The 15,512-nt window shown below is 35.0% G+C and overlaps 1 protein-coding gene across 2 annotated transcripts; it reads right to left on the bottom strand.

Moving 5' to 3' along the window:
* Window positions 1-6,643: 6,643 nt before the first annotated feature.
* LOC105033539 (vacuolar protein sorting-associated protein 2 homolog 2) lies at window positions 6,644-13,057 on the bottom strand. Of its 2 annotated transcripts, XM_010908406.4 has the most exons (12): window positions 12,802-13,056; window positions 12,415-12,459; window positions 11,687-11,721; window positions 11,552-11,602; window positions 11,216-11,320; window positions 11,036-11,107; window positions 10,805-10,876; window positions 8,577-8,657; window positions 8,385-8,420; window positions 8,174-8,235; window positions 7,220-7,303; window positions 6,644-7,062 (listed from the first exon to the last, which is right to left on the bottom strand). In XM_010908406.4, exons 1-11 carry the CDS (start codon window positions 12,833-12,835, stop codon window positions 7,231-7,233), a joined length of 666 nt encoding a protein of 221 aa, XP_010906708.2. In that variant the 5' UTR covers window positions 12,836-13,056; the 3' UTR covers window positions 6,644-7,062; window positions 7,220-7,230. The 2 variants fall into 2 exon arrangements, with proteins under 2 accessions (XP_010906708.2, XP_073107539.1); XM_073251438.1 differs by lacking the exon at window positions 6,644-7,062 and having other exon boundaries at window positions 7,076-7,303; window positions 12,802-13,057.
* Between the last annotated feature and the right edge of the window lie 2,455 nt (window positions 13,058-15,512).

The following is a 15,512-nucleotide window of genomic DNA, read 5'->3' as shown; positions in this document are numbered from 1 at the left end:
AGGAGGGTCTGATCAATTGGAGGCTGGTCGAGTTCTAGGGGCTAGAACTCTTGAAGTAAGATTCAAGAAGGAGCGTTGTTCTTGGATCGATTTCTATATGGATCACCATTGGAGGGCAGACACTTGTGTGCTTTGTGGAAGTAATTTTTCACCAAATCAGAATTCAAAAGATATGCTTTCTAATACTTTTTGTAGATCTATGCTTTGATTGGTATTATCAAGGATTTCTGGGCATTAGGGTTTTTATACACTAGTATGTTTTGAATGAAAATTTTAAACATCTAGATCTTTCATTGTACCATCGAAATCTAACAGTGGTATCAGAACCTATCTTGATTAATACAATCAAAGGTTAACATGTAGTGTTGATTGTGATCTACTAGGGTTTCGATTTAGTTCAAGTCGGGCCAAGAGTTAAGTCCGATTGAACATCCAAACATTAATCTATCTTAGGATATGATTAGATGCATTACTTTAATTTATATTATCATGATTTAAATATGTTTATACATCATTGTGAATATATAAAGTAGGATGTGCATGAGATCATAAAGCTCTTGAAAAAATTATATTAAGTCATAGTGATGAAAATAAAAAATGAACTAAGTTCCATATTGATTGATCGATTGGTATCTGGATAAGTGTTCAAGGGTGGTGGTTACTTAATTAAGACCGTTGCGAAAGCACGGAGAGCCTTTCACCAATCTTACACTTATCTGATCAATTGGATTAATTTAGTTTGAATCTAGGATGCTTAGTGTTAAGATCACTACATAAGCTTTCTGTCATATTAAGCCAATATCTTGTCATGAACTGTAGTAGATTTATTGTACTATCCACAAGGCTTACTATGGAGATTGATGTGGGGCTATCTTCGTACATATTAGATGCTTACAGCATATTTTGGATATGTTGCTTTGTTATGCTATCCGTAAAGTCAGTATTTTTTAAATATGACATATAAAAATGAAAAATCTAACTTAACTAAACACTATAGTTTATTGTACTATCCACAAGGCTATGAGTATCTTAGAGATAAAATTTTATTGAGAGTTGCATGGAATACAATTGGAAAGAGTTTTCTGCATACCTTTGAACTCACTAAAGTTTGTTGTGCTATCCGCAAGACTTTTGTGAAGAATTAGGATCTCAATCTCACTAAAAAATCAAATTAGAATTTTTCACTTACCGAAGGCTAAGGCTATGGTATCTAATAAAATAATGAAAGATATAACTAAACAAAAGACCTCATTTAGTTATGCATATCATGAGTGGTCAGCTTATACTATTGTTCTTAATTTATGTAGATTAATTCTGCATTGTGGCAACTTCATTCTCATTGCATGGCATCATTGATGTAAATATATTGATCGGTTCGAACAATGTAGACTGGTTGAAGAACTCATCAATTAGATTCACACAGGAGAAAGTCTCCTATATTCTGAATATTTCTGACCTTGGTCTAGTCAGTGAAGATCCTTCTGAAGAGGATCAAGCTATATATAAGATGGGGCAATCTGACAACATAGCTGTCAAGAGTATTATGTTGGTCTTGATGAGCAAAGAGTTATAGAGATAATTTGATAATATAGATCCTCACTCCATAATTCTTAATCTTAAGGAATTATATAGAGAACAGAGCCGGAAAGATAGCATCTTCAAAAAGAAGAAGGCAAATAATGTTCCTATAAACATTATCTGTTATTATTGTAGCAAAATAGGATATTGAAAGAAAAATTACAAGAATTATCTTATAAGTTTGAAGCAGGATGCAAATATTGCATCGAAAGATGTGTATATGATACAGACATGTTTTTCATTGAGTGCCTCAAGCTCTGTTATTTGGGTATTAGATATCGCCTGTGATTCACACATTTGTAATTCATTGCAACGACTACAGAATATCAGATGGCTGAAAAGAAGTGACCTCGAGTTTTTCAGTGCAAGTGGAAAGTCTATGAGTGTAGAAGCTGTGGGAACTTGTATATTCATCTTGCTTTCGGACAAGACTTTGAAATTAGAAGAATGTTGTTACATACCTAAGATCATTAAAAATATTATTTCTTTACCTTTGTACTAAAATAAGGTTATAAAATAAAATTAATGGGCAATGGTTGCTCCATTTTTCTTTCTAATGAATTCTATGACATTAATTATATTAATAATAATCTTTTAATCCTTGCACTCAATACAAATGTCTTTCGTATTGGTAGAAATATGAAAAAAAAGAGAAGAGATATAAATATCACATATCTCTGGCATTGCTGCTTTGGTCATATTAATGAGTCAAGGATAAACAAGTGGTACAAAAAAAAGATCTTTGATCCCTATGATTATAAATTATTGAAAACTTATGAATCTTGTCTCATGAATAAAATGATCAAAACTCCATTCTCTGGACATGGAGAGAGGGTAAAGGAGCTGTTAGCCTTAGTACATTCAGATGTATGCGGACCGATGATAACTCAGATCAAAGGAGAATATTCCTACTTCATTACCTTTATGGATGATCTATCAAGGTTCGAATATGTGTTCTTGATGAAACATAAATCCGAAGCCTTTGATAAGTTCAAGGAGTATCAAAATATAGTCGAGAAATAAATTGAAAAAAATATTATCCGCTTTGGCCTATGGGTCTCAAGGTCAAAGGGGTGCCGAGTCCCACAGTCGCAAGTACCATTGCTGCAGTCAAGAGCTCATGATTGGACACTTGAGATATTATCTATTTTGTCTCATAGATCTCACGGTTTTGTCCTTCAAAAGACACCTTATATGGGATGGATAGTACATTCCTATATAAGTCAGAATCTTCCTTGACCTACAATCAATATGAAACTAATGATGTCCTTCCTCCTATACCATAATATTTGTAATTAAAGACCAATAACTTAATGGATCATCTTCCTTCACTGTTAGCCGACCGTGACATAAATTGAGGATCTCTCTTACAAATTTGCAGTCTTTTCATGTTTTAACCACTCTTTCTTCCTGTGTCCACCTCATGTCAAATGCAGAATATGAACAAATGTCTTCAGCACATGATACTTGTATGCCGAGCCACGTCCCCGATGTTCCTAAATCCTGACGATCTGGAAAGCTCGCCGGTTGGATTAACTCAAGTGGAATTTCGGATCATTACTTGGGTGCCTTTTGCATCACAGTTGGTCTTTTTCACTTCCTTGTCATTTCAGCAAAGTCCGATACCTATCATCCCCAGGAGTTGATGTTCTAATTGTACATATTGTAGTTGTTTATAGACAGCAGTTTAAGGATCACTGCTGCAGGTGCATGACCTCTTTAATCTGCACCTGTAGGATCTCATATTTTACAGGGTTCCGAGCTAAATTTAGTGCATGTAATTGCATTAATTATTATTTTGTCGTAAAACATTGACTGCTACAACCCATATAGGCTTCTGTTATTGAGAGGATATTAACTCCACCTGGACATGGCATTCAGATTCTTAAAGAATTAAAGTGTTCACTGTAACGTTCACATATTCTCATACAAGTTATTGCCACTCCTCTGACTATTGCACTTCACTTTTCAAACAGGTTGGGTCAAGGCAGGGAGAAAGCACTGCAATATCGGAGAGAAAACCCTCTTTTTTAGATGTAAGAGAGAAAACCTTCTTATCTGTAGCGAAATAGAAAAGGTGTGCAAACCTATTCTTTCTGGGCATCAATTGGTTTGGCTTTATGCACATCCAACCTTTTTGCTAAGATCCTTATTTTCTCATAGTCTTAGTTGCAAGACTTGCAGTTTGAATTTGTATCCTCTTTGTGTGTGTGTGTTCTCCTTGTAATGGCCCGGTTTCTCTGTCAGAATTATGCTTTCAGTTCTCTTAAAACCTAAGATAGTTCAACGGGATGGATTCGGTGTGGTTAGTGAAAAAACCAAATGGATCCAAAAATCTACCACCATTTCTTGAAACTGAAACCGAAATCAAAACCAAACAGCTTTTGAAATAAAAAAACCATAACCAGCACCCGAATAATGTACAAAATCAAAAACAAAACCGAAAAACTGAGAACAATTTAACTTCTTTTATTCATTTCAAGATTTTTATATATGAATAATTAAATTAAAGATATCATCCATAATTTTCATAATATAGTTCATATCAACTTATCTTATAAATCCATCCACAAATAATAATGTAACACCCCGGCCCAAAATCAGCCACAGCCCAAACCAAAAAAAAAAAAAAAAAGGAAAGAAACAGGGGAGAAGACTCCCGATCGGAGTCGGAGACAAGCTCCCTCCGGCCCTATTTAAGGAGGAGATCCCTCCCCTCTCCTTTCCATCAAAAATCTCGGGGCAAAACAGCGGCAATCGTCGGAAATTCCTCACGGAGACCCATCACTGTGGCGTCCAATTTCTCGCCGGAAAAGCTTCGCCGGCGACGGAGGTAAGCCTCCTCCCCTTCCTCTCTCCTTCCCCTTCCTTTCCGTGCCGATGTGCACGCTTGCCGGCGACCGGAGTCGCCGGATTTTGTTGCGAAAAAAATTCTTATTTTTGCCGTTTTCCGTCGTCGGTGGTCACCGCCGACCACCGGTTTGGCCGCCTCTTGCCGCCGGATCATCTCTCCTTTGGCCGCCGACCATCCCCGCACCGACTGCACCGCCGGCCGGCCAACCGAGGGGATCAAAGATCCCCTGTTTCGGTCAAAAATAAGCCACGGGAAGAAAAGAAAAGAAGAAGGAAGAAGAAGAAGAAAAGAAAAGAAAAGAAAAAGGAAAAAGAAAAAGAAAAGAAAAAGGAAAAAAAAAGAAAAGAAAAAAAAGGAAAAAGAGAAAAAAAATAAAAATAAAATAAAATAAAAAAGAAGAAGAAGAGAGAAAAATTTTCTCTCCCCTCTCTCTCTACCTTCTCTCTCCAGTTTCTCTCTCTAGATTCTCTCTCTATTTTCTCTCTCTAGATCTTTCTCTCTTTTTATGGATTTTATCTCTCTAGAATCTTTCTACTCTCTCTCTGATTACATCACAGACCCTAGGATAAATTTGAAATAAAAATATGATGATTTGAGATTGCTCCGAAATTCATGCGGTAGATCTGATCCCAGTCCGATTCTATTTGAAATTTGTAACACTTGATTCATATTGAGTCACCCTGATAGGACCTTTGATGATCTCGATCATGATTGTCTCATCGAAAGAATACGAAGATTCTCTCTCCACTTTCTCTCTCTACTTTCTCTCTCTAGAATTTTCTCTCTCTTCATGGATTTTCTCTCTCTAAAAGTCTTATGGATCAGTGGAGGATCCAGATACTTAGGTAAATCCTAATTTTGATTAATCCTAAGATAGGTCCTCGATCTGTGTTATTAGGATCAATTATCGATAATTTTCTCCATATATGATCTTTATATTTGATCAGGGTTATGAAGAGATCATTGTCTGTACATGATATCGAGTGAAATATTTTGTTAAAGAAATTCATAAATCAAAGAAGAACATGAATTTCTGTGCTTGAATCAGTCACCAGTAAAGGTAAGAATCTCTGTACATGATCACTATTATATATGTGCTATTTTACTGTTGGTCTTGCATCGTTGGTTTTGCATCGTTGGATTTGAGATCGATGAATTTGTTATATCTGAGATACTGTTATTTATTTATGTGATTTTGAGCATGAGTATGTTATATCAATACATATGTATCAGCGATTGATGACATGATTATATGGGTACGAAATATTACACTGCAAAATTTGAATTGATTAATGAAGTCAAATATTATAGTTTCATGAAAATATAAAGAGAAAGAAAAATATGGTTTGGACTGGCCTTGTCATGTGGAATAGCTTGCCAGGAGCTTATATCTGGGACAGCCCCCACAGGCTTATGTGTGGAAGAATATGATCCGAGAAAGATCATGAAGAATCTGATCCGAGAAAGATCATGAATGATTTGATCCGAGAAAGATCATGGCCACTTTGATCCGAAAAAGATCATGAATATTTCGATCCGAGGAAGATCACAGAAATCGATCCGAATAAAAGATCGTCGCATGATCCTGATAGTCCAAAGCCAAAGCTTAAGCTAAAACCAAAAAGAAAGGATTAAAGATGATGTGATAATAGAAGAAAATAAAAAGATAAGACATGAAACAATCGTTGAATAAAATTGTTTCACTTATTTAACATATGATGATGCATCTCTTTTGATAAACAGATAATCTATAAATGTTTGCAGTATTCTGGACAGTGAACATCGACTTTTACGTGTTATTGCCTATCATTATTTTCAGATTATATTATTATATTGGTGTGATATGAAAATTCTTACTGGGCTGTAAAGCTCACACCCCTTCATTTTCTTTTTCTTCTCAGAGTTACAAGATGTCCATGGTTGGCTATGGTATGGATTTGTGAGTGAACGGATGCATAGATAGAGTACCATTGATACCTGATCAGAGGATTAAAGAAATATTAATTATAATTATGCAAGTTTTATGAATCATTATTGAAATTAAATATTATGGTTGATAAGATTGTAATGATTTAATTTGGCCTTGCATATTCTTTAGGACTTGCTCTAAAGAGTGTGCGGCCATCACGTATCCGATCCGGGTGTTGGATTCGGGACGTGACAAATAATACAACCATCCAATAAACTCAATAATTCAAAAATAATAATACATTCATCCAAGGACCAAAAGTAATTCTCATGTAAGTTTTTCTCAAGAAATTACCAAAAGCACCAGGACAAGGCCACCTACAAAGGACGAATGCATGAACTTGGGAATGTATGAAACAACCCCACAACCTACTAGGCAAAAAAACTTGATGGATATGGTTTCTAGTAATCTGCTAACAAACTTTCCAGGCAACAAGGAACTCCACATCAGCCATGCAAGTGAATGGAACCTCAATTGATAAATGAATCAACTTAACAGTAGCTTCTACATGTCACTTGTGCATAGCTGGTGCCATCTCCTATGCTCTTTCCCACTGGTTTTTTTATCTATTTCATCAACATGCAAAAGCAGCAAAGAGTTCCACCGCATTTTTCCATTGTATTCACAGCTCCACATCTTTTAGCAGTTTGCAGTTCCAAATCTATTAGCAGAGATTAGAAAGTATAAGAAGGTTCATATCTGTGGTACATATAGTGTAGGATTAACTAAAAGAATACATATAACCAGAGGTTTTATCAACAATAATTGGATGCCTGTCTTCATAACCAAGGTTTACATACAAAAAAGCATATATTCACCTTTAGCCTAATCAGAGACGTCGCAGGGATGCCAACCTCTTCTCCAGATCATCAACTTGAGGGTTTGCTGGAGTTCTATCAGCTCTGCAAACACATTACATAGTCTCAGAATATAGATGAAAATTGAGAACGAGTATAAGGAAAGTAATTTTTCCTTTCTTAGTACAAGAAAGTGATTTCACATTCATCTGTCTCTATGAGACACATCTCATATTAGGTCCACTACGATGACATCATTTTTCCCTCCCCAAAGCTACAATCTCTCTATATCTCCTATAACTTGAGTTCTTTTACTGCTAATTGCTTTGTTTTGAGCACAATGCATGAAACAACTTCATTCAGCAGCATAAGAAAGATATCCAAAGTCATCTTTGACTTCTACATAGTAAAGGCCCCCAATAACCATATGATTTGCATAGCACGGTTGTGATCTCTTAGTGCCCAAGATCTAAAGGCATTTTTGGCTTCGAGATAATAGGAATTCTCCTTGATGATATGATGTGCAGAGAACAACTATAATCTCTTAGTGAACCATAGTGCTACTTTATTTTGGACATGGAACATAACTAAAAATCACTTCATCAAATAAGGCATTTCTATACTTGACAACTTCAACTTCTTGTAGAGCAGAAGTACCATGCTCGTTGGATTAAACAGGATATGTCTTAAATCTAAAGAAAATATAGTAGAAAATGAATCAACTTTCAGATACCATGCTATAGTAGAAAATATAGCAGAAGTACCATGCTCTTCATTTGGTATCTTACAAGGACCACATTGCACTGACTTCCAGATACTTAAATTTGACATCAGAATAATCAACTTTCATAGCTATAGCAATTCCAAAATATAGGAAAAGAGCAACTAATTTCTATTAGATATTACTATCTTGTTTGAAGTGAGCAAGACATAAACAACATTTAGCGAACAGTAAAAGCAACATATGTTTTGTACCTTGCAGCATTGTCAACTTTCTTATTGTTCATTGCAATCCGGCCTTTAGGAGCTGAAGATAACTGCAAAAGGCCAAGAAAAAGGAGAATAGATCAGCACCAAGCTAATACTTATTGATGAAGCAATTAAACATGTATATATCGTTTGAAACTGCATCCTGCTGAAATTATCCTTGGGCAGGGGAGAGTGGGGGGAGAGAGAGAGAGAGAACCTGTGAGGCAACATCGACACCAATTTCATCAAGCACCTGAAAACATCATGTGAAAATGAGATTGTCAATTCAATAATGCGATACAAATTGATGAAGAAACTGAGGGTAAAACGGATTCACTTTCAGCTGCTTTAAAAGAACAAGTTCCATGGTAATCCTGGTCTAATTGTAAAACTGCAGCAGTTAGTCTACCTGATTAGTGAGCTCTTCCGTTTCCTCTTCTGCCTCATCTTTATCCAAAGTTTCATCAATAGCCTCTGACATCATCTCAATCTGCAATGGAAAATTGTATATTACTTCTTGAAAGAAAAGTTTTCAGTAACTAATGCAGCAACCATGGAAACAGATGTGACATTGATGACTTGGTCAAGGATATATTATCTTCAATCTTTTGATTTTTGGTCCGTTAGGATCCCAAGAAACCCTCCATGTACAGCTGCAACCTTGGAAACGCAAGTTGTTCCATGACTCAAGTTCAGTTTTCATGGTTATCAATTTAAGAGTCTGGCTCCAATAGAATTTAACAAATGTGGTCAAAGATGGAGCTGGGGTCAAAACACAGATCCCTACTAATGGTATCCCAAACTCAAATGCTAAATACCTTCTCAGAAAAGACTTAATGATCAGTAGTTTAAAGCAAATCCAATTCAACTTTCTGATGAATGGCAGACTTCCAGAAAATAAATTATTATTAAAAAACCTAAATAAATTGAGAAGTATCGATAAGTCAGTCTCTAAGATCAGAAGTTTCTAGTTTTGGAAGAAAATACAACATGCAGTGGAAAAGGTTAGGCAATGATGGTTCTTGACACCTAACACCCTTCATCTACTGTCACCAAACTCACCAAATTTCAAATGTCCCCACATTAACATGATGTTTCCCAATCCTCCTAATGCAAATTAGTAATCAACATAATGCAGCAGGCTAGCAGCATATGAAGCAACCATGTGCTATGCAAAGATAACTGTAAAGAAAGTTGTGTATGCAACAGAGCTAGTGGTGACAGGAACCAAGATACTAAAAACATCAAATTTTGTTGCAGAATAACAACTTTAGACTAGTCTACTTTGGCCAAGATGACATTTTGGACAACAATTTAGAAAACCTCTTTTCCAGCCACACAATTGCATTCATCAAAAACAATTAATAATTACTTACAAATCACCACAATGCACCACTTATATTTCTAGGGAAATGTACTAGATTTCTAGGGAAATGTATCACCTTGCCACAACCTGCTACTGCAACTACCTCAACAATATCACTCGAGTCTTGAGTTTAAGTGATAAAACCATAACATCCAGGATGATGCAGATCTGCTTTCTAATTTAATTCATTAAAGTCACACATTACAAACTTAATGGATGATGTTCTATAATGTTGGAATTGCATATATTCCTTCAAGAAATGATACTCTTCATTATGATTTTTGTACTGCAAGGATTAACAAAATTGTTTCATGTATCCCAGTTTTCATCCCCAAGCCCTTTCCCCTTTTTCCTTTGTAACATCACTCAATGATTCACCCTCGTGAAGGATCTTCAGTTGAAAGATGCAGCAAAGACAACCACATCACTCATACCTGGGTCCACGAAGAACCCTATTCCTTGCAAAGGATTGTCAAATGGGACTAACACATTTGGTGAAACCTTCATTTAAAATCCAATTTTAATCCAGCACTTGTAGATTCTTATGTTTCAAAATGTTGTTTATGTCTTAACTTTTTTCTCTAGAGGCTTGTAATAGCAGATCTTACTGGCAAATGATATTAATATCTACTATTTATCGGAACACAAGTGCATGACCAAAATCAAATGATGTGGATAAGTGAAAGGAAAAGCACACCAATTGCATCTCCTACATAAGGAATGTGTGATGGATGAACCCTGGGAAGCAGTAGTCAATCTTGGAAAAAAGGCTACGCAACGTGTGAAGATAAGGAATCGGCATTTTTATTATTTTTATTGGTCATTTTTTTAGCCAGTTCTCACAAGGAATAAATGGTGAACCAGTTATAAAATGCCTAAGAAAGATGGTAGCCCAATAGCTATAGTGGATAGAACATCAAATATCATGATTCTTACCGTGTACAAGGTGCACCCTTAGGTTTGCAGTAATAAAATAATAGGAAGAATTGTGCCAAAAATGCAACATTTTACAAATATATGTGTTCATGTTGTGGGGTAGAGCGGGGTGCACACATCTGTGTGTGAACAATGTTTAGGCGACAAATTTTGGCTGGTTTCGATTAATATTCACATTTCAAATCAATTAGTGGTGAATGAATCATGGCAGAGACAAACAAAATGCACATTCCAATAAAAAAGAGAAGGAAAAAAAAAAGTTTAAGAATTTTGCAAGAATCAACCAGTATTCAAAGGATACAGCAAAAATTAAATCAGATACTAAAGAGCTCTACCGTCATGTCCATTTGGGCTGATTGCTTCTGGAATTCTGTCATCACTTTTGCCTGCTTTGCTGGTTCCATTTGCTGAAACATGCCAAAAAATTTCCATGCACAAACCCGAATTAGAAAACATTTTTTGAAAAAATCTGAATGGTAACAAAACAAACTGCCAGACTTCTAATTTTTTTTCCTGATGAGACTAGATATTTGTTCAACCAATTAAATTTTGGGCTTTCAGCATACCTTGTTCATGGCTGCCATTGCTTTACTTGCACCTTTCATGCCAGCAGAAATTGATGTACTTGCATACATTGCCTGAGAAAACAACAAATGCAGTGTTTTAAAAAAAAAACCAAAAACTAAAACATTGGTGCAGGTATTGCTAATTAACACTAGTTGGTTTTGAAAGTCAGGATTCCTGACCTGTGTGTGAGTTGCTACACCTCTTATTTGTGCACGTGTTCCCTGTAAATTAGTGATTTGCTGCCTCAGACGAATAAGTTGACGAGCTAAGATCCGAGTTGCCGGCTGGAAAGAAAAAAGAATGCCAAATAAGCATTTAATGCATATTGAAGTAGAAAATAAGATATACACCAAAGACTGAATTACAGAGTATACTAGCTGATTAAATTTTAAAAACCCCAAATAAACTAATCAACCTAACAGCAGAACACAATATGAAAGAACAGGAAGAACCTTTTGATATCAAGGAGAATTAAGGACAAAATGAATATCTACATATAAACCGAGCAAACTTGCCTCATTTCCAGTTTTTGCAGTTTTCTTTATCTCTGCCACCAGCTTTTTCTCCTGTCATGAGTCACCTATAAGTAAGATACAAAACATAACCAATGTGCAAATTTTGCATTCAACTGCTTGGACATTCAAGTTTACCTCCATTTGCAGGGCTGCAATCTCCCGTTCAACGCCTGAGGACAGAAAATGGAATAAATAACACAAGCATTTTAGTACCAAATAACAGAAGCTGCTACAATTGACTCAGAGGCCTCACATTATGTCCTATTATACATAACAGGATCATAAATAACAGCCAATTATCCTAATTTTTATGGCCATTTTGCAACAGAAAAATAGTGGCCGTAATAGCAATTTTCATAGTCCACCAGCATAAAACATTTTTTTATCAAATTTTAGTTCCATATATCAGCTGGGCAAATAAACATTTATCCAGCAAGAATAGGCATGAATAAATAAGATGGTCAGTTTTCTGTCACTGTCCTTATTAGTTAATTTCTCTTATAACAACTAAATAATGGTCATTATAACAGTCATCACTTTATTTCCAAATAATAGAAGTGGCCAAAGAACAGTAATTATAACTAATATAATGGGAAATGACAGGAGAGGTCAATAATTGATGGATACCATCCCATGCAAATACTTGACAGAACCATGAGATGAAACACAACAACATAGGTTAGATTGAAAAGTATATAGAACATGGTTATATAGAACCAAAAAAAAAAAAAAAGGATATACAACAAGAGTATGCAACTAGCTGTATTTGTTTTACTATCTCAGATAAATGCAACCATGTTTCTTTATAATGAAAATCCTGCGGGGAAATAATCTCAAGATACATCTGAAAACATGAAGCTGACCTCTTGTGGCCACTGACATTTCTCTTTTGCTCGTCCTAAGAGCATCTGCGCGGTAGAAAACAAGATCAGATTCTCATATAGAGTATGAAAACACTAAAATCTAGTGGAGAAAAAGCAGATTGACATCTAGAAATCACATAGTACACCTATAATTGCAGCAAAAATTAAAAAACAAAAAACAAAAAATGAACCCCACTAACAAAATTTTAGCAGCCCAAAGCAAAAACACAACCTTATTATCTTTTTCAAGTAAAAAAAAAATTGATATTTTTAGGTCCACTGAAATCCGATCGAACGTACATAACGGCAAACAGCAACCATGACAAATCCAACGCAGATAGATGAAATGCTTGACGGAAAACTCTAGAGAAACCCCAAAAATCTAACCTTTGGCCGAGGTTTTCTTCTTGAAAATATTCATGGCTCCGTCCCTACAACGCGATCGCGGAGACCAAGAAATCGGAGAGCGAGATGCGCTGGGAGAAGCCAAGAGCCCTAACCGGTGTCAGATCTGGAGAAAGAGAGATTGCTAGGGCTTTAATGGGGTCTTGGGAATCTAAAAAGAAAAGGTAGTCTAGGAGCTGCTCGCTCGCTCGCTCACGCTCTCACTCGCTTACGAACAAAAACGTGTGCAACTGGAGGCCCAAGTAGCCGTTGCAGTGCGGTTGATAAATTGGCCTTCCGTTCGCCGTCCAGTGCCCAACGGGCCTTTCCTTTTGAAATGAGAGAATATGCTCCTAGCTTAGGTTTTCGTTTATTTTAATGACCAGCATTTGGCATACAAACCACGTTACCAACCCAATGAATAGTCAAGAGCAGGATCATAGTTGCATCCTTGCATGATAAAGGATTCACCATCTTACGCACCCATCCACCATTGGATCATCCACTACATGCTTTGAAAGCTGTGAAGGTGGATGAATGATGGTGTTTGAAGTGCTTTGAGATATGTGCGAATAGTGATCCAACAATAGATAGGTGTCGAGGAAGGTGAAACCTTCATCCATATGAAGGATGCAATTGCAATACGATAGGGTAAGGTTCATATTTCCTTACAAATCTTGGATTATTATTAAACAACCCGAGTCTTTGATATGATATTATAAGAAATCTCAATCCCTATTATCTTGCCTAGTATAAATAGACAAATATTGAGATTATGGTCTACAAAATATAAATAATTAAATATATTAACCAATAATTTCTAATATTTTTATTGTATTAAATATATTTTAAATTAATATTGAAAAAGCATATTATATGTAGTTGTTAATCTTGAATTTACTATATAAGACAAGATTTTGATATCTTAGCCCTAAAATATTGATTGAAATATTGAAATCTCAATTCTTTCCAAGTCTTCCCACCTTCCACATTGAATAGAGATGCCATCTTGATCTCTCCATATAAGTATGATTTTAAGAAGATGGATATTTGCAGGATAGTCTTTTAGTTTACTTCAGATGATAGGATGGTCACTCTTTTATTTTTTTTTTAATTAATGCATGGTAGACCTACTTGAGTACCTGCAAATACTAGATTATTCTTTGATTTGTGGTATTTTAGGTCTCTAATGTTATTAAAAAAAAAAAAGAAAGAAAAACAGAGAGAAAAGAAAAATGAAGGTACTAAGAAAGTACTAAGAAAATAATTTGGTATACACTAATATAGACCCCTTAATGCAGTAATTTCATTCTTTAGTCAAACTAGTGGAAATTGCAATCCTATATTTGTCACTTATTAAGCTTAACCCATTGCGTCATCCCTTCTTCCTTTCTTCTCCGAGTCAATGCTTCCATTCCCCAGGCATCCAACCCATATCCACGACACTGACCCTACAAATTAACACTAGCAGCCTCCATCAACCATGGTCATGGCATCAGTATCGATGACAATAAAATCCTAAAAATATTATGTTAATATAGGATCTAAATTGTCTTACTTCCAGCATCAAATCCACCTTTTTTTTTATCCATATGTCAAGCCCTCTAGATAGTCAAAATTGCAATCCTATAGTTTATCACTTATTAGGCCCGTTGAGCCCTCCCTTCTTCTTTTCTTCTCCTAAGCTATTGCTTCTATTTCTTAAGCATTAACTGACACCACTCCGACCTGAGATCGCAAGCCAAGGATCACAACAATCATCGCATATTTATGAACAATTCTCTCCATAAGCATGAAAGACATTTCAAAAATGATATCAATACATCATAGCAGAATTTATAATAAATTAAATCTAAAATTTAACTAACTAAAATCAACTTTAATCTCTCACAAAATTTCAACAATATTCCAAGAACTTACATCAATTACATCTCAAATAATAACTCTGTAAAAATATAATGATAAATCTATGTTATCGACTCTCGCTTCTAACTAGCTCCCAAAATAGTACTTATGTCCATAAATAAGAATCTGAATCTGAAAAGAAATGAGAAGTAATGAACTTGATAGTCGAGTAAGTAATGAATATTTCAACTAAATATTTTAGATATTATTATAAAATATGATGTTTGAAAATAAATACCATGAATAAATATAAGAACATATATTCCATGCTAATTAATGCAAATCAAATCTTTCAAATATATATATATACACACACACACATACATACATATATAAACACACGTAATTATAAATTTGATTCAAAACAAATCACATATAATTCAACAGCCTTTAACTATGACCACACTTATCCCTATGGTAGAACAAGAATAAAATTAATGAGTTAATTAGACTACCAACATATAATTCTCATTAGTAGGGTCAAAAACTAATGCATAACCTCTATTAGTAGGATCAAAAATCAATACATAACCCCGTCAAAAATTAATACACAACCTACATTAGCAGGATCAAAAATCAACATATAATCTTTATAGGCAATGTTAAAATATGGTTAGGCTGAAAGTATAAAATCTGATCCGTGTCAAAGTATTTTTTCAATATAACATATAGATTTTATAATCTTATTGAACATATGCATATTCCATAATAAATCAATAAACCAAAATATTCTAAAAATTACTTTTTATTCAAAATATTATTTTATAAATATGCATAATTTTTAAAATTAATTATTTACTTTCAAAATA

The sequence above is a fragment of the Elaeis guineensis genome, chromosome 2 (genome assembly GCF_000442705.2).
Source record: "Elaeis guineensis isolate ETL-2024a chromosome 2, EG11, whole genome shotgun sequence".
In the NCBI taxonomy this organism is placed as follows: Eukaryota; Viridiplantae; Streptophyta; class Magnoliopsida; order Arecales; family Arecaceae; genus Elaeis; species Elaeis guineensis.
Note: the sequence above shows the minus strand (reverse complement) of the source record. Positions and strands in the feature narration are given on the sequence as shown.